This window comes from Labeo rohita, chromosome 7 (genome assembly GCF_022985175.1).
Source record: "Labeo rohita strain BAU-BD-2019 chromosome 7, IGBB_LRoh.1.0, whole genome shotgun sequence".
NCBI lineage: Eukaryota > Metazoa > Chordata > Actinopteri > Cypriniformes > Cyprinidae > Labeo > Labeo rohita.
The window spans coordinates 18,539,721-18,564,362 of record NC_066875.1 but is presented as its reverse complement, the minus strand read 5'-3'; the positions used below and the strand labels follow the sequence as shown (position 1 = coordinate 18,564,362).

The following is a 24,642-nucleotide window of genomic DNA, read 5'->3' as shown; positions in this document are numbered from 1 at the left end:
TTAAATTTAGCCTGATCTTCAAATTTTTGATTAAACTTTTGAGCAGGTTCATTTTTATAAACTCAGCTATTATTTTCTCTTGTGGACTATATGTAAACGTCTTCTATGTGAAATATCTTATTCAGGCCGGTAATAAATAAACAATAACATGCATTTTGCATGATCCCTCTTATTTTGGTAAAATAATTCACTTTTTTGCTGATTCTAAAAGGGAGGTGTAAACTTTTGACCTCAACTGTAATTAGTTATTTAGTGTTAGTCAGTTCGTTAGTTAGTGGAAATTCCCATACCTTGTTCAAATTTCATGTTTTATTGAAAGACTCATCCCACCATAAATGTGCTCTGAGAGCTGACAAAAATACATCTTTATGGGTAATTTAATAAACTGAACAATTGTTTCATTGCGTTACAACCTGCATAGGGGTTCTCTATTTATAAAAGACAGGGCAATGTCTAACATTCAAAAATGCATCATATCTCACACAGTACATAGTACTTACAAACAGATGAAAACCAGTATAAAAATGTTTTCTCGCCATATAATTTTTAACCATCACTCAATAAGAGATAATAAGCATTTTTTATTATTGAGAAAAAAAAAAAATAATACTTTAGATTAAAAAAGAAATGTGAAATACAAGAAGATTTTTTTTTTTAATTCTGAAGCAACAAAAACAGAAGCAAACTGAATTAAAAATCGGACTCCGAGCAGAAAAAACATCACTAGTGCAAATAAAAAGTACAGTAGAGTTGAAACCTGTTAATACACAATATGCAGAATTTCAAATATTTACATTAAATACTCTTTCTCACATTCATCCAGACTGGCAGCAGTACTGTCCTCCTTTTGACCATTCTGCAGCTTCGTGACACTCATCAGTGCCACTATCTCCTGTTCTTTCTGTGACAGTGGCAGTGTTTCTGATTTACTGTAGTCTTTCTTCTGCTCTTCAGTTGTGATGTTTCTGCTCTGTCTCGGTCCGTACCACCTAGGTAAAGACTTACATTCAGTAAACTGAATTTGGACCGCGATGGCCGATGAATGTGATAAATTCACTCAATGAAAGAAATCTAACAACCAAACTTACTTGTCTCTAGTAGCAATAGCAGCAAGTATGCATACTATGGCTCCAACAACAACACAGAATGCAAAGATTATCAGCCAAGCTGTAGAAGGGAGAACATTGTAAATTGACAGATTTACATTATAGTCAGTTGAATAAAAAGTCAAGCAACTGGTGACATGTGCATTGCAGTCACAAGAACTTACTAGATGGTCCACTCTCCTCGTGAATGGGTGCAGGTGGAGGCAATGCTCCCACATTCCTTATGTCTGCAGAAGATGCATCTGTAATGAGACTTGATAACTTAACATACTGTATTATGCATTAACATCATTACAAAAATTTACATCAACATATTAAACATACGTTATGTACCACATGATGATATTAAATCTTAATATTAATTCAAATGTAGCTTATTGTTATGTCGTCAACTCCTATGGAAGCATGTTTTTGGCTAAAGGCTCATTCATACCAAGAACAACTATAAAGATAACTGTATTAGCATCCATATCAGGGACGACATTGTCTGTTTATTTTGAGCGCATGCGCGGCTGCCGCTTTATATTCTCGAGCTCGTTACAGCAGGACTATGGCAGCCCATTTCTGCCAATGAGTAAAAAAATAGAAAAGGTAATTGCGACTTTATCTCACAATTCTGACTTTTTTCCCGCAATTGCGAGTTTACTTTGCGCAGTTCTGACTTTATAACACGCAGTTGCGAGTTATTAAGCCAGAATTGAGACATAAACTCGCAACTCATGAATTTATATCTCACAATTCTGACTTTACATCAAGCAATTCTGACTTTATAACTCGCAACTGAGTTTATATCATGTAATTCTGACTTTATATCACACAATTCTGAGAAAAAAGTCTTGTAATTCTGACTTTATAACTCGCAATTGCGAGTTTATATCACGCAATTCTGAGAAAAAAAGTTAGAATTGTGAAAAAAAGTTTTTATCTTGCAATTCTTACTTTTTCTCACAATTGTGAGTTTATATTACGCAATTTTGAGAAAAAGTCAGAATAGTGAGTTTATATCTCACAATTCTGACTTAATATCACGCAATTGACTTATATCTCGCAATTCTAAGAAAAAAAGTCAAAATTGTTTATATCTCGCAATTCTGACTTTATATCACGTAATTCTGACTGAAGTTTATATCATGCAATTCTGAGTTTGAACTGCGAGATACAAACCTGCATTCGCGAGAAAATTTTTATCTTGCAATTCTGACTTTTTCTCGCAATTGTGAGTTTATATCATGCAATTCTGAGAAAGGTTTGAGTTTAAAAGTCTCCAAGAAAAAAATAATCTTGCAATTGTGTTTATATCTCGCAATTCTGACTTTATATCATGTAATTCTGACTTAATAACTCTCAATTGCGAGTTTATATTTCGCAATTCTGACTTAATTTCTCAAATTGTACGTTTATGAGAGAAAGTTCAAATATACTCATGAAATATTAAGTCAGAATGAGAAATATCATTGATATAAAATTGCAATTACTTCCCCACTCTGAAGTGGAACAGGCTTCCAAATGAACCAGGCCACACTGACACTATGTTGGTCTTTATGATCCCCAGCCAACCCCAACAATATCCAATATAGAAGTGCTAGGATTTGTAAGGATATTTACCTTTATGACTTTCCACCATTCGAGATTTCTTTTCATGAATTTGATTCTTCTCAGTTTTGTCTGGCACTGATGTACTCTGAGCTGCCTTTGTGACAGTTGCTGTTATTGTGAATTGACTAGGCTTAGGTTGTGTAAACGACTCAACTGATCCTGATCCACTGCCCTCTGTATCAAAGAACGAAACCCTAGGAGTAACAGAGGATGAGCTCTTCCCAAAATGGGGCTTGCTTGTAGGGCCTTTGCTGTCTTCATTGTGTGTCATTGTAGAGGGTTCCTCCAAGGCAGGCACAGGGGGTTTCTCATCAGTTTTGGGGGCAGAAATTTCTCTTTTTACTCTTCCCATTATCTCCTCCACATCTAGTAGAAAGCCTTCAGTCTCGACCTCTGTAAGAATGTCTTCATGTGTTTTTTCGTCTTTGTGAGAAAACAGATAAAGGATTACTTCAAAAAAAGCTTAAATATTTAAATGTTAAATCAGTGTTTTGCATTTCGCTGATGCCAAAGCAAAATAAAGGAGTGGAATGTTACACTAAACCATGCAGATACTTTTCTACAGTGAGTGAATGGTTAAACAAGAGACAATAATGACGAAGGATTCGCTTCCTGAGTATTCAGATACAATCAGCAACTTTTTGTTCTTCCTTCATTGTCGTACTGCAGGTGCGTAAAAAATGCGTGAGGTCACAGAGATATGACTAATGCTTTGGATTAGGTGTGGTTGGATAATGAACAATGAAGTGTATGTCTGCTGCATGTCTTGCTTCAGAATACACACCCCTCAACTCAAAAGGTAAAGTGACTGCATCAAAAGTCTAAGCAATTTAAGGCAATGAAGCACATGATATAGAAATATAATTCTACTGCAGGCAATAGAGGGAACGTACTTGCTGTGGCTGTGTTTCCATTGGTTAAGCTCTCAGAGTTAGATTTACCAGTATCTTCACAGTTTAGTGATGTATCTTTATTAGAGGGAAATAAAATGTCAGTAAGACAAAACCTGTTTGAAGCATGTTTGTTTTTTATGGTGTTTCTCAGTAAAATACCCTGCTTTTTTATACTCTCACTTGACGGGTTAAAGCAGTAGACATTGGAAAGATATTCTGCCACTTCAGGATGGAAGGTGATCTCAGTGGAACTGGAGTCACAGTTTGAACCATTAACGTGTGGGAGGAACATGACATTTTGTCCATCTATCCAGCCATATCTAAACAAAGGTGTGGGGTTCATTTAAAAATTAAGTACTGCCATTAGCTAATATCAAAAGAAGTGCATTTATGTCTCAACATGTTATTTAGCTCTAGGCTAAGGCTATTGTGCACAGCCTGCTTTCTTTACCTGCATGTTCTCAAGCCTTTTTTATAAGCGTCATTGACCTGTTCCTGTGTTGCGAGTTTGTAACCTAAACTCTGACACAATTCAAAACCCTGTTGGAAAGTAAGAGAGTAACGGCTGGTTCCCTCAACATGAAAAACACCGGCAAAGCCGCATCTGCCACCGGAACCTGGCAAAAGGGATACTAACGTGAATATTTAAAGTCAGAAATCTTAATTCATTTTTTGTTTTCCTTGTATAATCGCACTAATGATTCGTTTTAAAATGAGTGCCAGATGTGTGTGTAACAGATGAGCAATTTAGCGTGAGGTATCATTAGATAAATCTCTTAATGATTCATTGCATGTGCAGACATGAGCACATCAATAACACATCTAGGGCATCTGTAATCCACTGACTTTGTAAATGACCTCTCGTTCTTGTCTCAAAATAACATGTTTGGACCAGCATACAATTTAAAAGACATCAATTAGTGGAACAAATGATATAAAGTGCGCAGAAGAGGGAAAAAGAAAGATTAATGTGACTATAAACTGGCACTAGATGGATTGAGACACTATTCTGGTCTTGATTTCCAGACTTGCTTGAAAGTGAAAAAAACAAACATCAACAAAATGAGTTGATTTTTTTAAATGAAAAACTCTTAAAATCTTATGTTACTTTGTATCTTGAATTAAGAATGTTTAGATTTGTACTGGAAAACAAGAGAAAATACTGAGTAAGAAAATAATTTTTGCAGTGATGTTAACATCTGAGAGAGGAGTCACACGAGGTTAAATAACTCTTGAGGAACTGAGTGAATGTATTATGCGTACAATAAACTTAAGCCATGGGCTCTGTTGCAGAAAGTTCATTACTCTGGAATATTATCTTATCTGTATCAGTTAACACCTGTCAGATCTTAATTACATCAATAAAGATATGACGTTTATGTAAGACAGACTTAGGCCTTTATCTTCAGTTATATTATGTGAAATTTATCTACTGAGAACAACGTCGATACACTAAACTAAACGTGGAAAAACAAGATAGCCTACAAAAATCTTTATTTACATTCTGATCCTTACGATCACTTTTGCTATCATCTAACAGTTAAACTTTAATTACACTAATCATTTAATTACACTGTTAAATGTAATTTTTTTAGCAAATCTCAATTTAAATACACACTTTTATAACGTACATTACAACGACGTGATGCGTAAATTCACTTACGATAAGCATTTACGATAAAATGATTATTAGTGGAAATGTGCGGGAACTTTTTGTTTTCCTCTATGATTTATTTCCTCTATCTTTCAAATCTCACAGATAACAGCAGAGGTCAGCTGAAATTGCCTCTTCAGATTAATGATGAGCTTTATAACCATAGCCTTTGTTGCAGTCTCACTACTACAGTCATATCAGTATCACAAGTATGACCTCATCCTGCAATTGTAAATGCGCCTTGACCAAGACTATACAGTATGGAAAGACACCCGCCACCAAAAGCACCTCTGAAATAAAAAAGTAACACATTCACCATCACTCACCCTGAACTGGGGCTGCCTGAAGTAAAGCTGGCGATCCAGTAGCAAATACTACAAATAACAAAGTCCACATGTTTAGTGCTGGTTCATGTGCTGGATAAAGGGAAGGATACCTGTGTGTTGGCCCTGAACCGGTATGGTTCTTACAATGCTATGATTCTCCACGAGTCTTTGTACTTTTCTGAACTCTCTAGAGATGTACCTCACCTATTATATACTCTCAGACTAAAGTACTTGCTGACACACTCTGCGCAGTGATGGGTGGTGCTATGGAGAACACACCCTCGTCATTGTCTCTCACACTTCCTCTCTATCTGCGTCTGTGCAGCCAGCATTAACATGTCAGACACATTTGCATAAATCACTTCAGAAAAAAAACACAGTACTGGTGAATTTCACAGATTAGTCTGTTTATGTATGCTGCAATTTTAGTATTTCTGTAAGTACATGTGTAGTAATTTTGTACTGTACTGCACTGTTTGCAATGTTTCTGTGATCTAAATAAATGATTCAGATGTTCAACTGGAGCAAGTCACTTACAGACAAAACACTGTATAAAATACTGGAACCACATATTAAGTGCCTTTAACTACTATGTACTAACATTTAAATAAATAATAAGATCATATTCACTTACTGTGTAAATTATTATTTTTTTATGTTTCATTTTTAGTAAAATGATGTAATAATTATGTCATATTATTATTTCTAACACATTTTTTCAGAAATATATTTTATCCATTAGGAGAATACTTATAATTTCACATATATTTTGTGCACTTGCTTGAAAATGTCTTTATGTCTCTTAAATTAGAGTTTTTGCAATTTTTATTTTTTGCAAAGATTATCTATATTTCTTCATCCTAAATACCCCAGAAAAATAGGTTCAAATAAGAAAACATTTAATTTTACTCACTTCCACAAAAATTCTGTGACCTCCTCTATATTTGATCTCTAATAACTTATTGTCACGTGCATATCTGGTTATGTTCTGTTTTGGTTTAGTTTGGTTCAATGTTTTGTTATTGTCGCACCAGCCTGAGTTCTGTTTTTAATTTCTATGGTTGTACACGTTCTGTTTCTTCTCACAAATTCAAACCATGAGGTTTCCTTTGTTCATTGTCCAGTATTGGTTGTGTCAAAAAGTTATCTCTTAGTGTTGCCTCAGCGTTTGTGTATCTAACACAAACACTGGTATGTGTATCTAACATATTACAGAATACCGGACCTAGAGAAGTTTTCTTTCTTTCTCTCTCTCTCTCTCTCTCTCTCTCTCTTATTTGTTATCTTCAACCATGGACCTACCTGCTGTCTAACTCCTTTTCCAGGAAGACTGTTCCCACACCAGAGACCTCTTGGATTTGGCATGCCAAACTCACTATCCGGACCATGCATCTGCTGACCGGTCGGCAGAAGAATTTCACTGCTTCCGTGAAGTAGGTGCTGGTGAACAACAATTCTGCCTTGCAGAGGTGGATTTCACCAGTCCCACTCCAAATTCAGAGTCCAGCTAGCTGCCTTCCCTTGCACTTCACTGAGCTGTTATCTGAGCCCACCTTAGACACAGATCTTGAGCCTGTCATGATGTCAGTGCCCGAGGTGATGCCTGAGCCCTTCATAGGCCCGGAGCTCAATGATGAGTCTGACCAGGTGCGCAAGCCGGTAACATCGCCCAACCCCGAGAGAGTTTTGATGGAGTGCCCTGTGCCCTGGTTACTTTCAGTCCCTCAGTTCATCCTCAGTCAGTTCCACCCGGGTGCTCTGATTCTCCTCAGGCCTTCCAGTCTCCAGCTCTGCCTTGGCATGAGGATCCCCTGTCTCTACCTCCAGCCACTGACCACCAGACTCCACCTTGGCCCTCCGACCCATCAGCTCCGCCTTGGCTCCATGTGCCCTCAGCTCCACTGTGGCCAATCATCCCACTTGATCCACTAGGCTCTTTTGTCCCTCTGACTCCCCCTTGATCAGTCGTTAACCTGCCTCTGGTACAGGATTCCACTTCTCCGGCTTTGCTGCATCCCTCCATCTCTTTTTCTCAGTCGGACTCCTACTTCCCTCTAGCTCTGCCTTTGTCCTCCATCACTCCGGCTCCACCGCAGTCTTCCGGGATCCTGCCTCTCGCCTTCAGTGTCACTCTGCCTCTGTGTCTCCCCGGTCCACCTGGGTCTCCACCTCCAGCGACCCTTGACTCCACCGTGGGCCTCCTTCCTGGATGGACGCTGGATCCCTGCCTGGCTCGTTCCACCATCATCTCCATCTGTCATCTCCCTTGGTTTCCTGCTCTCTGCCTTTTCTGCGTCCTCCTCCGGAGCCCCACCTTCCCTAATGTGTTGGACTGTTCTACGGTAAGAGGACGCACCTTCCGGGAGGGGGGAGTTCTGTCACATGCATATCTGGTTATGTTCTGTTTTGGTTTAGTGTTCCTGTTGTGCCTGCCTGAGTTCTCTAGTTAGTTTCTATCATTGTTAATTAGTCTCCACATCTGTTCTGTTTCTCTTCACATATTCAAGCCCTGAGTTTTCCTTTGTTTATTGTCTGGCATTGGTTGTGTTCGGTGTGTTGTTTCCAGAAGTTATCTTCTAGTGTTTCCTCAGTGTTTAAATAAAACAGTGTTTTTGATGTATCCTCTGGCTTCTGAATCTAACACATTACACATATTGTCAAGGAGTACATTAATATCCCTTGTTGGGTACATTTTTATGGTTTGCAATTTTGTATGATTTTAATTGCCTGCATTTAATTGCATGTACACCTTAACTCACCTTTAAACCTAACTATACCATGAAACCTGTCTCTAACCTTACCTGCATGCCATCTTAGTAGCAGCAAAACTGTTTTGTAATTCAAGAACATAGTAAGTACATTGTACTAAACATTCTTTAATGTAAGTAGGCTACATACTAAAAAGAACTAATATAAAACAGAAGCAAAACGTATTGAATTTCTCTTCTTAAAATGAAAAAGGTGAACACTGGGAGTAAATAGCCTAGTTTGTGGTGAGGAGGGTGGCTTCATGTATTATGGTGAGTCAGTGTGAACATGCTGTGGTGTGGCTGACTCAGGTGTGTGAAAAATGGCCTCGCCCTCATGTCTGCTGATACACGTTCACTTCCTGATTCAAGTGCGGGAAGAAAGTGAAGGTGGCTCGTAGGAGGTTGTCACTTTTTTCTCTCATGTTGGTTCTTGTGGAACTTCAAAAGAAATCAATAAACTATTACGTAACTTGGCTATTTTCTTAACATTTTACCTATGACGTCTATACCAAGTTAGCATGAGTTTCAGTCTATGGAGATCAATTCAATCTATGACGTTGGAACATATTGAGAAAGAGGAAATCGATTTTTTTACTGTTTCAAGATATGAATGATATTTGTTTTTCTGGAGTTATTATTACCTTATTATTACATTACATTACATTACATTACGTTAATGAAAGGCCATGCACTGCATAATTCTGCAAGTGGCCAATATCAAAATTGTGTGGCGAAATAGGATCAATAAAGTCCCATTTTTGGGCTTAGTGTTAAGGCTGTGAACTACAAGTTATCAGGACATAGTTTGTGCAGTTATGTATTTACAAAAACACACTAATTTTCCGACGATCCTTCTAAACACACATAAAGTTGGATTTCCCAACAAAAGTCGAACTAAGATCATATAAACAATTCAAATATAATAATAATTATCCAACAGCCTGTTTCATTGAAATGTTATGTAATACGTAACGTTACACAGAATTTACAGTACTAAATGACGCAGAAAGTGCCATCCATCAATTATATTGTTAGATCATTTATGTCTAAGTGTACTGTAGTAACTGTCTTACACTGTAATATTGTTTTTTTAACCATACCAACACACATTTTTAATGCTACTCTGAACACAGCTGCACCAAAACAATGTATTAGGATACACAAGATTATTTTTCGGAATAACGGAAAGCGCAATACTTGCACGTGCATCATTGCGTGACATGCAACACACATGTACTCACTCTCACACTGTGACACTGGAATACCAGATAGTGCTTGTCCAATAAAACAATAAAAAAATCGTGTTAATCCCCACAAGGACAATACGTTGTGAGGACATAAGTCATACTTTTTATTGTATAAACACAAAATGTTCTGTAAGGGGTATCTCTGGGGCAGTTGTGGCCTAATGGTTAGAGAGTTGGACTTGTAACCCAAAGGTTGTGGGTTTGAGTCTCAGGGATTGTAGGTGGGGGGAGTGAATGACCAGTACTCTCTCCACTCTCAAATCCACTACTGAGGTGAGACCCTTGAGCAAGGCACCGAATCCCCAACTGCTCCCCGGCCCCCGCAGCATTGGCTACTCACTGCTCCGGATCTGTGTCCACGGTGTGTGTGTGCACATGGATGGGTAAAATGCAGAGCACAAATTCTGTGTATGGGTCACCATACTTGGCCACAAATCACCTCCTTTCCTTTCCTTTCCACAATGTATATAATATCCTGAAAAACTGATAAAGAGAGAGAGAGAAAATAAATTAGTGAAGCTACCTTCTTGAAATGTGTTTTTGCTGGGTGGGCTGTCTGTGTCGACAGAGAATCTTCATAATACATACCTGCCTTGGTGAAAAAAACAGCATATGCTGGTAGGTATGTTTTGATGCTGGGATGCTGGTTAGGTAGGTTTTGATGCTGGTTTATGCTGGTCCTTAGCTGGTCCTTGACCAGTAACATGACCAGCATAAATCAGCAAAGGACCAGCATAAACCAGCATCAAAACATACCTACCAGCATATGCTGTGTTTTTCACCAGGGTGTTTTTTTTTTTTTTTTTTTTTTTTTTTTTTTTTTTTTTTTTTTTTAATGTTTCATGAACACTCATTCTCACAGTGTACAATAAACCGTGATTTCTCAGTTATTGTAGGTCTTTCAGTATTTTTCAACCAATAAATAAATGAATAAATAGAGTGCCATTTAACATGTAAAATAGCTTGAAATTCTCTTAATAGTCCAGTTATCAGGAAGTATACCAAAACAGAATAATAATAATAATAATAATAATAATAATAATAAAAAAAAAACATGTCATATCATGAGACTGACTTCTTTCCAAAGCTTGTTTTATTTTTCTCAAAATCCTGGATACAATTAATTAATTGCAATGAATTTTGCACTGTTACATTTGGGACAAACACCAGCTGAGTTACTATTAATTCTGTTTAACATTATGCGTGTACCTGCTTGACCATATTTTAGCTGTAAAAATGTAGGGAGTAAGTGTTAGGTTACAGTTTGTATCTACCTGTATTTAATAACAATAGTTTATGCAATATCCCCATTTAGGCAGTTAAACAAAAGATACTGTTAAAAAAGGGGGGAAACGAAAGAACAAGCGTGTGTGTTTTTTGATATTTTTGACATACTTACTTCCTTGTTTGGGGGTCTTTTATCGTTTAAAACTCTTCACTTCCGTCTTCCGCTGAAGCGCTTGCTGTGTGATCACGTGTTGGTTTGCTGTTTTGGGTTGTTTTGCGCTGCGAAACCAACTGGAATGTAAATTCTAACAGTTTGAGCCTTTTTCATCATTGTCTTTACAGTCTTTTTTCAGTGTGTCAAGAATGTCGTCAATCGTGAACACTAAAACCGAGGAGTGCAACGGAAAAGAAATAGGGGTAAAACTAATATACTGTCCTTAACCCTGGTTTTGTGGAGTATCTGAAATACTCGATATCGTTTGTTTCTCAGAATCGAGACAGCAGCATTAAAGATCTGGTCAGAAGTGTGTTTTATGTGGGTAATCACGCAGTAACAGATCTTAAATTGTTGTTTAAGGATCAGGAACATCCACGTGTGCTGATCCCAGAGCTCTGCAGACTCTTCTATCAGCTGGGCTGGGTGACAGGAACCGGGGGAGGAATAAGCCTGCGGCATGGGTTAGTCAAGGCATTTTAACGTTACACCATATTTGATACATCATACACCATATTTGATACATCATACACAATAATCACTTCATACGTGCTTTTTTCCCTTCTGCATAAAGGTTAGAAGAGTGAACTATAAAAGATTATGCCAAACAAGCTATTAGTCTTTCTTTTCTAGAATTTTATTTATTTATTTATTTTTTTTAAGATAAGGATGGTTGCATCACCATGATGTTTCTGACATAATCTTAAAATTAAAATTCTGTGTAATTACGACATGTTCAAGCTTCCTTGTGTACCGTACCATAGGGATTTTATACATCATCTGAAAATTGAGTAAATAAGCTTTTCACTGGCATGTGGTTTGTTAGGATGGGACAATATTTGGCCGAGATACAACTATTTGAAAATCTGGAATCTGAGGGTGCAAAAAAAAAAAAATAAATAAATAAAAATATTGAGAAAATCACCTTTGTCCAAATAAAGTTCTTAGTAATGCATATTAATAATCAAAAATTACATTTAGATATATTTACGGTAGGAAATTTACTAAATATCTTCATGAAACATGATCTTTACTTAATATTCTTATGATTTTTTTGCATAAAAGAAAAATGTATCATTTTGACCCATACAATGTATTTTTGGCTATTGCTACAAATATACCAGTGCTACTTAAGACTGGTTTTGTGGTCCAAGGTCACATATAATGCAATATATGTAAGTGCATTAACTATTGCTTAAATTCAAATAAAATCTATATGAAATTATCATATAAAGCAAACAAACGTCTTTAGAAGATTTGGAACAAACCACTTGATTAATATTCAACTTATTTTAAGATGCATTTATAACATTTTTGGTTACCTGGACTTTTAATAGAGGGGCAGAAACCTTTTAGGTTTCAGTAAAATTATTTTAATTTGTGTTTTGGAGATGAATTAAAGTCATACCGGTTTGGAACAACATGAGTGACTTTTTTTAAATTCCTAGGTGAATTTTCACTTTAATGGCCATCGAAATCATTTTTATTTGATAAATTTAAAACATGCATTGACCGTGTACTTGCAAATGTGTAAAATTTATTGTAATGTATAGTTATTTCTTCTTCCAGTGAGCACATTTATATAGCTCCCTCTGGTGTTCAGAAGGAGAGAATACAAGTAAGTTTTTGTTTTTTGTTTTTTTTTTTAATCACATGCACCACACATCACTAGCTTTTTGCTGCATGTACAATAACACCAACAAACTATCATTCCACTCCTGTTTTTAGCCAGAGGACATGTTTGTGTGTGACATTGATGAGAAGGACATCAGTTGTCCACCTCCACAGAAGAAGCTGAAGAAAAGCCAATGCACGCCCCTCTTCATGAACGCCTACACAATGAGAGGTACCTGTCCACGCACAGTGGGTTGCTAACTTGTTTCTGTTCTGTACAGTATTTAAAACACTTTGTCATTTCTTTTTCACAGGAGCTCAGGCAGTAATCCATACACACTCAAAGTCTGCTGTCATGGCAACTCTCATGTTTCCAGGCAAGGAATTTCGCATCACGCATCAAGAGATGATCAAGGGGATTCGAAAAGGAAACTCTGGTACAAACTACAGGTTGTACTTGCTGCTAAGATGCTTTACTTATGCCATAGTGTTTATTCCAGAAAAGAACAGTTGTGATTGTAACGTCAGCATCTAAAATTCTGCTTTTACTTACTGTTTGCATGTGTTTTGACTCAGGTATGATGACACTCTGGTTGTTCCAATTATTGAGAACACCCCAGAGGAGAAAGACTTGAAAGAGCGCATGGCCCGAGCCATGGAGATGTACCCCGACTCCTGCGCTGTTCTCGTCCGCAGACACGGGGTCTACGTCTGGGGAGAGACCTGGGAGAAAGCAAAGACTATGTAAGCTATGAAATGCACACCTCATTGGCTATATTTTGTGTATGTATACATCATTTATCTTTCAAATCTGTATTATTTTTCAGGTGTGAATGTTATGACTACTTATTTGACATAGCTGTGCAGATGAAACAATGTGGCCTGGACCCCTCTGCTCTTCCCACTGAAGATAAAGGCATTGTTTGACACATTTAAGTCAAATAAAGCAACAATGTTTTTAAAATAATAAATTCTTATTGCACCTTGATTTTGAAAATGTACAGTTCAGTATTTGCAATTAAATATTTTTAAATACAGTATTATAAAAACAGTATTCTTTTCAGTATTTTTACAAAGATAAATGTCAGTTACCTGCGAACAGAATGAAATGTAAGAATGCTGATTAGAACGGCTGACATGCCAGTCTACAGCATTCTGAAACTAATTAATGCCATTTTTCTTTTCGTGTGGATGTTTTGATGCTTGGCAACAATGGCATCATAATGTCATGATTAGCATTTGTTGCCAAGTTTGGCAGCTGCTTGTATTAAAATGAAATTGCTATCAAAATTAAAAGTGCTTATAAGCTAAAATTGTTTATACAGTTATAACTGTATATTTGTTGGTTTTCTCCAAAAGTGTTAAGTAAAATAATACTTCAAAGTAATATCCACTTAAATGATTATAAATACTGTTTTTGTCATTTATTATTATATATAATACCTACAAAGTGTGGGGTTGATACGATTTTTTTTGTTTTTGACAGAATTGCTGCATTTATTTGATCAAAAATACAGTGAAACCAGTAATACTATGAAATATTAGAACTGAAAATAGCTGATAATGTTTAATATATTTTAAAATGAAATATATTTCTGTGACAGGCTGAATTTTCAGCAGCCATTACACCAGTCTTCAGTGTCACATGGTCCTTACTTTAACTTTCAAACAGAGGTACAGAAACAGAGGTACCTCTTAGGTTTCAATAAAAATATTTTAATTGGTGGTTTAGAGATGAATCAAAGTTATACAGGGTTGGAACAACATTAGGGGAAAGTAAATGATTTGTTTAATTCCTATATGAATTTTCACTTTTATGCCCATTAAAATTATTTTTATTTGAGAAATAAAAAACATGCATGTACCATGTACTTGAAAATTTATAAAATGTAATGTATAATTCATTCTTCTTTCAGTGAGCACATTTATATAGCTCCCTCAAGTGTTCAGAAGGAGAGAATATCACATATCACTAGCTTGTTGCTGCATGTAATAAAATAACACCAACAAACTATTGTTCCATTCATGTTCAAAGCCAGAGGACTTTGGTCCTTCATAAACTATTTTAATATGCTTGTTTGCAGTGATGGGAATAACGGCGTTAGAAATAAACGGCTCTATTTTTCAATAAGGAGTAATCAAACGAATTACTGTTTCTCCGTTACAACGCCATTACCGTTACTGACAATAAAATGTGGCGTTACTATAATTTATTATAACATTATTATAAATATAATTTCATTTTTATATTATTTTTCAGTTCATCTGAATGGATGTGCAGCGTACCTGTATTTGACAAACCATAAACTCTAGTGTGAATTAAGGCACACAACTTTGTCTCACACACACGCAAAGAAAGATACACAGCGAAAGAGTCTTATATACCATGCAGAATGACGCGTTGCATGTAGACGATATTCTTTGCTGTTTTTTCCTGTCAAAATAACACCGGAGTTCTTTTGGAACACTTCGGCTTTTAAGAACTACCGGTTTCTCCGGTAGTAGGCGGAACTAATGCGCAAACGGCAATCTCATTGGCTGGCGCTCACCTATTATCATCCCTGTTTTGATTTCAGCAAATCAGTTGGAGAGAACGCAGACAAGGTGATTAATATTCATGAACCCAGCACCTCATTAATCCTTTTTATATTGTTATTAGTAGTAGAATTTGTAGTAGTTTTGTTATCTTTTCAGTATTTTTTTTTATTTTTTGCCCCATTTTTTATAGAAACACTAAATTACAAACAATATCTTAAGCACCACCACCAATCCTAAGTTTAGTCAATATGACAAATACACATTTATACATGGTTATTTTAAAGTTCTAATTACTAAAGTTTAATGCTAAGTTATCAAAATGTCATATTATAATTCTTGACTGACTGATGCCAAGTGTACATTCAGATACTTAAAAAAATGCCATTAAGCTTTATATACTGTATCTGGTGAGTAACCTAAAAATGTCATTCAATTTATTGAAATTTCATTCATTTAACATTTTTAATATTGGGGGCATCCAAGCTATTTGACATATTCAAACATTTTTAAAAAAGTAAAACAGTAGTTACTTTCCCTGGTAATTAGTTACTTTTATAATGATTTACCAACTCAGTTACTATTTGTGAGAAGTTACTAGTTACTATAACTAATTAAATTTTTAAAGTAACATGCCCAACAGTGCTGATTTGTTGCTTAAAAAATATTTCTTGTCATTCATTCCAAAAACAGTTGTGTTTTTTTTTTTTTTTTTTTGAAAGTGTGATGCATTTTTATTTCCCCCTAAGTTTAGAAGAAAGTTCAAAAGAGCAGCAATTTGTTATAATATATATATATATATATATATATATATATATATATATATATATATATATATATATATTTATTATATTATATATTTTTTTTTTTTTTTTTAAGTTACAGTCCACAACTTCTTGAACATCAGTAGAAGTATGTATTATATTGTTTCTGAACTCATCAGAGGGTGGGTTCTCAAAGCATCAGAATGGTCATGTTGATGCTTTTAATGAGTCCTAACTGCTGCTGGATCAGCTTAATAGTATCTTAGTATAGTTTGTTAAATGTTATGCTTTTGACTTATGGTATTATTGACACTGGAACTGTGTGTACTAGGCACTTAACTGAGATTCAAACCATATATACAGCATTATGTACATTCACGAAAAGCAGCCAGGAGATGGCACTGTTGTCTCAGTGGCCTTCTTGTAGTTCTCAAGAATTCTTGTGAATGTGCCCTCTGCAACTTCAAACATGTTTGTATTAGTCATTTTTAGTACGTCTGCATTTAACAGCTTGAGTGTCAGTGGAATATGAAAACAACTGTGTTGTGCCAGAGTCAGAACTCCGAGAAAAACTCTATCGAATGATATTTGAGGGAATCGTGAAGCCATGTTTTACTGCCATCCATTTTGTACTGCTTCTGCCTGCCCATCCATTTGAATGAACATTATTCTCAAAGGCCCTGTAATTCACAAGCTTCCCGAGCCTGCTAGAAGCTACAGGGCTGGTCTGAACTGAGCTTGGGTGATTCAAACCCCCTCAGAGGCTGGTCTCATCATCCCTCCATATGCTGTTGCAGTTAACATCTCTGAGGCAATGCCTCTTGTTGTCGAGCAGGTTTCATCAGCTTACTCAGTGCAATCAAAATATGATCAAATCTGATGCACCCTCCTTTCTAAACTGCTGCAGACCATCACTGGCAGAGATCTAAATGCAACTGATGCTGAGTGAAAAATGTCCATAATGTTCAGTAGACCCACAGAACACAATATGACTTGATGTTATTTCATTGCGGTGTTTTTTTTCACAATTGACACAAGAATGATGAAGATATAGCATTTAAGAATATAGATTCCAGTTATTTGTAGAATATGAATTTGACTGAGCACAATCTTTTACATCAGTGTCTATATGAATATGAATATTTCTGAAGTGTGTCATCTCTATGAGTGAAGCCCATGGATAACATTCAGATTTATGCTTCAGAAATAATATTCAGGCTATGTTTCACTAAGTGGAGATAACAGGCCTGTCTGTGTAATATCTTTTTAAGATGGTGTTTACTACAGAATTTAGTTTTCACAGTGGAGGACCTGCTGTGTGCACCCTTCGTTTATAAGATATAGCTTGTATGTCGCTATATTGAGTTCAAAAGTTTACATACACCTTGCAGAATCTGCAAAATGAGAGGAAGTTTTTTTTTTATTTAGTACTGACCTGAATAAGATTTTTCACATAAAAGACATTTACATATAGTCCACAAGAGAAAATAATAGTTGAATTTTTAAAAATGACCCCTTTCAAAAGTTTACATAAGCTTGATTCTTAATACTGTGTTGTTACCTGAATGATCAACAGCTGTGTTTTTTTTTAGTGATAGTTGTTCATGAGTCCCTTGTTTGTCCTGAACAGTTAAACTGCTTGCTGTTCTTCAAAAAAATCCTTCAGGTCCCACAAATTATCTTTTTTTTTTTTTCAGAATTTTGTGTATTTGAATCTTTTCCAGCAATGATTGATTGAGATCCATCTTTTTTTGATCCAGAGGACAACTGCAACAATGGCACCCACACCGAGGGCAGCGCCGTTTAAATAAATATACAAATACTTGCTGCGTATTTCTTCTCAATAACAAAATATATATACACAACAAAAATGACAGCAGTGAGAAAGCAGGAGTTAAGAAAAATATAGTTTCACAGAATCTAAAGATTATTATTTTTTTTTTTTTCTTTTTTTTGTCTGTGCCATTTTCTGTTGATGCGTAAACAAATTTAACTGGCTGCGGAGAGTGCTAGTAACTGATCAGTTATAGCAAAATAAACATGAATGAAAATTTTAAAAAGATATATTACATCTTAACAAAATGTTTAATCACTCATCCACATTTCCATTTAACTACATTTACCTTAGAAAAAAAAAAACCAGATAGCACATATACATCTGCAAGATGTCTGTTAAAGATCACTTGATCTGGAAAACATCTGCTGTGTACAAACATCTGACATACATTCTAAATCATAAACATCTTAAAGACATCTAATAGATCTCTATTTGACATCTGATAGGAAATGTCCTACAGATGTATTGCAGATGAGCAAACACTCTAAAAAAATATGTCTTCCAAATGAGGACGTCTCCATGATGTATCTCTAGCATACATTCATCACAGAGACGTCTATTTGACGTCTACATTTACATCTGAAAGATGTATTTTTTTTTAGAGTGTTTGTTCATCTGCAATACGTCTATAGGACGTTTCCTATCAGATGTCTTTAAGATGTATATGATTTAGAATGTATGTAAAACTGACATCTTACAGACATCTGTCAGATGTTTGTACACAGCAGATGCTTCCCAGATCAAGTGATCTTTAACAGATGTCTTGCAGACGTACCCCTGATAGCACACATACATCACAGAGATTTCTATTTGACGTCTGCATTTACATCTGGAAGACATTTTTTTTTTTTTTTTGAGTGTTTGCTCATCTGCAATACGTACGTCTATAGGACGTTTGCTATCAGATGCCAAATAGATGTCTATTAGATGTCTTTAAGATGTTTATGATTTAGAATATATGTACAACTGACATCTTACAGACATCTGACAGGTGTTTGTACAGAGCAGATGCTTTCCAGATCATATAATCTTTAACAGACATCTTGCAGACGTACATGTGCTATCTGGGATGTGTGCTCTCAGGGCAATCATTGTACATAGTTTGTTAGTTAGCCTAGCTAGGAAAAAAATTTTGCTAAATATATTTGTCACTAAATCTGTTTGACATAAAAATTGGAGATTTGTAATAGATTATATAAAAACAATGTGCACTTTATTTGCAATTTAAATTTATACAAATAAGCTTTTGAGTGCTGATTATTACTACAGGCTTCTTTAAATACTAATAGCAATTTAATTGAAATGTTTTGGCTCTGTTGTTAATTTTAACCTTTAATATATTGTAGTAATGTACCAAGTAACAGGATTCATTATAGGCTACTGTAGTTTACAGAATTATTTCTGAGAAATTAAAATGTACCTTAATATTGAATTAAATCAACCTCAATAAAGCTTTTGTCATTCAGAATTGAATAAAATGGTGAAATCTGTATTTTTCACATTTGCTGTTCTGTTTGAGACAAACGTCTTATACAGACATATCGATGTACTGTATGGATCCAAGATAAAAATTTAGATTATGCCTGCATAGAGGTCCCAGCGTCTTATATAGTCATATGTATGTATGGATCTAAGCTAAAAATTTAGATTCTACCTGCATAGAGGTCCCATACTCTAGAGATGAAGGAAAATGTTGGCTACTTGAAAACAGCAGGGCTGTACTGCAGGCAATCAGGGGTCAAGCGTAATTTGCTGTCTTTGTGCGTAGCTCCCACTGAGCACCATCTATCAAGATGGATGACTAATTCTCTCTCTCTCTTTCTCTCTTTCTATAAGGGACAATTTGCCCTGTTGAGTGAATCCAAGAGAAAGGAATGTGGCTAATGACCTGAATATCCTGGCAAGGAAGTTATGAGACCACCAAACCTGTTTATCAAAAGGCTGAAAATGTCTGCTGTGGGCTAAAATGAATCAGGGAAATCTGTTAGTGCATGAGCGCAGTGAACCAAAGCCACCTAAATTGACAATGTGTGTATGCAGGTACTTTGAACATAAGTTGCTCTTATCGATTTCAAGCACATAACCTTCTCTGACAGGTTTTAGAGGATTCAGTGTGGGCGCATATGAAGAGTTGAGGTAACAATGCTACAGATACAGGTTGGCCTCTATGTGTCCTGTAGTGCATGTGTTATGTTTTACGTTTAACAGCTATGATTAAAAAGCAGAACATCATTAAATGAGTCTGAGCAATGCTTGAAATACAACTTATTACCAGGTGCATATGACTCAGCTTCTATTATTTTCATTTGTATGGTGCTGTAGATAAAAAAACAACCTGTCTAGAATATCTGAATAAAATATGAGTTATTCTTTTGGTTATAACTGAATTAAAGTTAAAATCATAGCAACATGATATATTGAGTTTTTATAATTACCTGATAACAGTGAGTCTTATAGTAAGAATATAATATATCACTCAACATAATAGTCCTATTAGTAATCCATAGTAATGTAATGTTCCTTAACAAATGATTGGTTGCTAAACGCAAAATGTCCTGCTTATTTCCTTTTCATGCATAGTTTTAAATCATTCTTAATATTCAGTGAACTTTTTTATCTCTGAAGAAGAGAAAAAACATTCAAAAGGAAAGACATTATTTGCTATAGTTTTTTTTAGATGCACACGGAGCTCAGTACTTAATGCACAAACATCAATCACTGTGACAATCAAAAAACATCATTAAGTAAAATGCTGAGCTCTGAACATCAATGCACCACAAATAACTAACAGTGACAATAAAAACCAATAACAACAGCATAAATTAAGTCAGCAAAAAAGCAAAACAATATAGTAACCAAATAATTTAATCATGTTGCAATTCCTTGACAAATCAGGAATATTCTTGAATATGAAATAGTTTGCCCAGACATTTGAAGGAATATTGTTGGGCTAACATGTTTTTGTGTATATTCAAGATCATTCAAGGTAATTTCTGTGTGCTGGAGAAAATCTAATTTTTAAATATTTTTTTTTCTCCAGTTTTTCATCAACACTGTAAAATACCTTTGAGCCACACTGAAAAGTTATGAAATGAGTCAGATGTGCGATGAATATACAACAGGATATGTAATATTTTTTCTCCATTTGTAATGAAGGTCTGATGCGGTCATCTCCTGCATGGCTAAAAGAAAGGAATCTGGTGGAATGGGCAAGAGTGCTGGGATACATTAAGGAGGTAATCACAATGCTTTTTTGGCTACGCTTCGTCAATGCCTAGCAGTGGAAAATCAGGGTATTCAGCTCTCGCTGAGCTGCGTCTCTAGAGACATCGATCATCCCAGGTCCCTTCCACAGGCTTTGCTTGTTTTGCACACATGCTCATTTGCAGATTGATTCAGGCCCCATCGATTCAAAGCCTTGAATCAACCAGCTATGTCCTCACAATTACAAGAGTGACATCTTATATCCCTCGCCATCGCTGAAGTAAAACACAAGCTAAAGCACTGATGATTAAAGCTGTGAGACAAGTGGGCATGTGTGAATTAGCAGTGTGAAAGTATTTGTGTATGTGATTCATGTTTTTATTTATTTTCGAAGCATATTAGCAAATAAGCTATTAGAGGTGTGTGCTATAAAAGTCACAGCGAGTTCTTGATGGAAAATCTGTCATCTGTGTTTCAGCAAGACTTCTATTTCAAGAGTCAGGTGTGTCTGAGAGCAGTCAAATTGCAGGTAACAATGCTCACATTAGTTCATTGAGGCAGCCATAGCAACAGGGATATGCAGCTGAGTGAACAATGACAAACCTGCATCATAGTGCTACGGTTAAATATCCTAATGTACACTGAAATCAATTTCTAAACGTGGGGCCTTTACCATTATAGACATTGACGGGGATTAGATAAGGCCAAATTGTCTCCCCTTTTATTACTCCATTGTGCATCACTTTTTTAAAGGCTAGTCATCTTGAGTGGTTTAAAGTAATTGTCAAATTTAAAAGTGATTTAAAAGCGATTAAAGTAAATGTCAAAATGTTTGAGATGACCAAAGAAAGTCAAGTTTAAATTCCAACAGTGAAAGGTGAGATTTAAGTAGTTAGGCAATGAATATTTGAATTGTTTCATGATAGAAATACAGTAATATCCTGTGATGCAAACATTTTCATTATTGCATTTTGAATTTAATATACAATTGAATAGCATATATAACTTACGTAAACCGTGAAATGCAATTCATAATTGAATGTGAGAGACAAGAAACATTAACAGAGCTGATAAGGCATATTAGACATACAATTTAGAGTCAGTATGCATATTTTAGAAATAAAAATATTATTTACAGTTAAAATGTATTCTGAAAAAGTGTTTTAAAATTTAATGCCAAGGTAATTTACCGCAAATTATAATGTATATTTTTTGTTTTTTGCAATGGTAATAAAAATAATGCTAGGTTCATGATGTTAATAACTGTGGAAACACATTATCGCAGTCTGTAAAAAGGTTCCATAGATTCAGTCCCTTATTTCTTTAATTAATTTAAAAGGCATCTACACTTTAAAAAATGCTGGGTTAAAAACAACCCAACTTGGGTTATTTGGCAACCCAGCGCTGGGTAAATATTGGACAGAACACATGCTGTTATTTTGACCCAGCTGGTTGGGTTAAATGTTTTTACCGAACATGCTGGGTTGTTTTATTTAAGTCAACTGTTAGTTAAAAATATTATATTGCTGGCTTAAAATGGACTGTAACTTATAAAAACACACAGAATAACTAGAGGCGACAGCAATAATCAAAAGATGAACATTTATTGTTAAGCAAGAACACAGACAAATACAAGACAAATTGAATTTAATTGGGTGAATACAGCATAGTTAACAATATTATATACAGTTAAACTCATTTAACAAGCGTTTTAGACATTAAAAAATATAACATTTGAAGTAAAATTTTAATTTTAGTGTGTTTAACCATTCTCTGTAATCGTTTTTTACTGAAATAGCGCTGATTCTCGTGCTGGTGTGTCACTGAAATCTAAGCCAGTGAAGGGCTGCTGTTCGCCGGGTTAATTGCAAACTTCAGACCGCGGCCTCGCATTTCACTCGTAGCTGAAAGATGCCGTGACTGACTCCAAAACCTGCCCATAAACAAACAGTACCGACATTAAAGAACATATTTTACCTTAAATTAAATTGAACTCAGTACTATAATGAATAAAATCAATTTATTTTCTGCAAGGCAAAAGGTGTTTCCATCATGCGAAGTGACTGCTGCTGTAAAATAATATAATCTACAGCAGAGTAAAGACTTTATAAATGAAATAAAATGTATACAAACCTTTATTCCGCTGAAGAAGTGCACCAAATTGGTGGCGTTGAGAACCGTGCTCTCCTGTAACTCAGCAGCTGGGTTGTTTTGTCAAAAACAGGCTTGACCCAGTTGGGTAGAAAGAAATTACCCAGCGTTAAAAATGACTCAGCAACTTACTTACAGAAAAACTACCCAGCAACTGGGTAAAAAAATATTAAAAATAACCCAATAAAATGACCAAACAAGTTAAACACAGCATTTGGGTTAAAAAATAAATAAATAAATAATCCAGTATCTGGGTAAAAATAATAAAAACAACCCAATAAAATGATCCACTGGGCTGAACCCAGCATTTTTTAGAGTGTATTATTCCCCTTTTACAAGACGTAATATAAGTCAGGTGTCCCCAGAATTTGTCTGTGAAGTTTCAGCTCAAAATAACTCACAGATCATTTATTATATAATTTTGAAAATGCCTATTTTGAGTGAAAGCAGAAACACACTGTTTTCGTGCATGTCCCTTTAAATGCAAATGAGCTGCTGCTCCCTGCCCACTTTTCCAGAATAGAGCTGTGCTTTTACAGCTCTTTACTCAGGTACTATGCCATAAAACATCTGTTTGATTTTGATTATCAAGTCTATTGCACTGAAATCATGCATTTTAAAGCCGTATCAGTTTAAACTTCTGATATACGGTATTCTGAGTGCACAAATCCAAAGCACAGGCACAGAAAGTGGCTTCACACAGCACACTCTTCTCTTTTATGTCTTATTGCACTTAAACTGTCAAATACACACACGTTTATGTAAAAAACACACAAGTTACAAAAACAGTCGCTTATATCTGTGAAGGTAAACAGCTGAGAAAGAAATCACATATTTATATTAGATCTGCGTATTAATTGACAGCAGCATAATATACATTACCTGTACTGTTGTCTATATGAACCAAACAATAAAATAAAAATATTTTTCTTTTGAATAAATAATTTCTGTAGCTCTAATTAGAAGACATTTCTTACTTGAATGCTACTTTTAAATGCTCTAGCATGAAGATAAACATGGCGGATTGTGTGCAGCTCACTGTGTGCTAATACGGCAGTGTCCGTCAACAATCGTAGGCAGGGCCTGTAAATGTAACGCCACATTTTACAGATTCTGCGAACAACTTGTTCTGAGACACTGCTTATGATTTATGGGGATAAAAAAAAGGAGCGGGTGAATTTTTCATAGGTGCTCTTTAAATAAATAAAAAACCTACATTTGTGACAGCATCTGCCCCCAGCAGAATGTTATGGCCTTGCCTGAACAATATGATGAGCATGTGCATTTGAACATAATAAAGTGTTTACATTTTCTGGTTTGAGATTTCCCCTGGTCTGAAGGACAATGAAGTAGCTAAAAACATCAGGCCTGTTCCACTACTTTACCATATCTGATGGAGTGTTTATTGAGAAAACAACAATTTTGCAAGGTGTCACGAGGCACAACAAACATGTGAGTCATCTTAATATTACTTCAAGCTTTGCAAACGGTTGTGAGAGGGTTTTTTGCTCTTTAATCCAAATT

General features: G+C 35.5%; 2 protein-coding genes across 3 annotated transcripts; one reads left to right on the top strand and one right to left on the bottom strand.

The window, feature by feature from the left end:
• Positions 1 to 596: 596 nt before the first annotated feature.
• cd44a (CD44 molecule (Indian blood group) a) lies at positions 597 to 5,790 on the bottom strand. Of its 2 annotated transcripts, none has more exons than XM_051113750.1 (8): positions 5,576 to 5,790; positions 4,047 to 4,212; positions 3,755 to 3,915; positions 3,596 to 3,670; positions 2,712 to 3,125; positions 1,271 to 1,348; positions 1,089 to 1,167; positions 597 to 989 (listed from the first exon to the last, which is right to left on the bottom strand). In XM_051113750.1, exons 1-8 carry the CDS (start codon positions 5,643 to 5,645, stop codon positions 791 to 793), a joined length of 1,242 nt encoding a protein of 413 aa, XP_050969707.1. In that variant the 5' UTR covers positions 5,646 to 5,790; the 3' UTR covers positions 597 to 790. The 2 variants fall into 2 exon arrangements, with proteins under 2 accessions (XP_050969707.1, XP_050969708.1); XM_051113751.1 differs by having other exon boundaries at positions 3,776 to 3,915.
• Positions 5,791 to 11,026: 5,236 nt separating this feature from the next.
• On the top strand, positions 11,027 to 13,679 carry apip (APAF1 interacting protein). Its single transcript, XM_051113742.1, has 7 exons — positions 11,027 to 11,216; positions 11,377 to 11,477; positions 12,583 to 12,631; positions 12,742 to 12,859; positions 12,942 to 13,077; positions 13,204 to 13,371; positions 13,455 to 13,679. The coding sequence occupies exons 1-7, from the start codon at positions 11,163 to 11,165 to the stop codon at positions 13,552 to 13,554; spliced, it is 726 nt and encodes a 241-aa protein (XP_050969699.1). The 5' UTR covers positions 11,027 to 11,162; the 3' UTR covers positions 13,555 to 13,679.
• Positions 13,680 to 24,642: the final 10,963 nt, after the last annotated feature.

What these genes read in the sequence shown, in the direction of transcription:
- cd44a (XM_051113750.1), bottom strand. Translation starts at nt 5,645, where the DNA reads ATGTGGACTTTGTTATTTGTAGTATTTGCTACTGGATCGCCAGCTTTA. An exon ending in TCAGGCAGCCCCAGTTCAGG is followed by an intron (nt 4,213 to 5,575) that starts GTGAGTGATGGT and finishes CCCTTTTGCCAG; the next exon opens with GTTCCGGTGGCAGATGCGGC. An exon ending in AATGGTGGAAAGTCATAAAG is followed by an intron (nt 1,349 to 2,711) that starts GTAAATATCCTT and finishes GTCTCATTACAG; the next exon opens with ATGCATCTTCTGCAGACATA.
- apip (XM_051113742.1), top strand. Translation starts at nt 11,163, where the DNA reads ATGTCGTCAATCGTGAACACTAAAACCGAGGAGTGCAACGGAAAAGAA. An exon ending in TTCAGAAGGAGAGAATACAA is followed by an intron (nt 12,632 to 12,741) that starts GTAAGTTTTTGT and finishes TCCTGTTTTTAG; the next exon opens with CCAGAGGACATGTTTGTGTG. An exon ending in AACTCTGGTACAAACTACAG is followed by an intron (nt 13,078 to 13,203) that starts GTTGTACTTGCT and finishes GTTTTGACTCAG; the next exon opens with GTATGATGACACTCTGGTTG.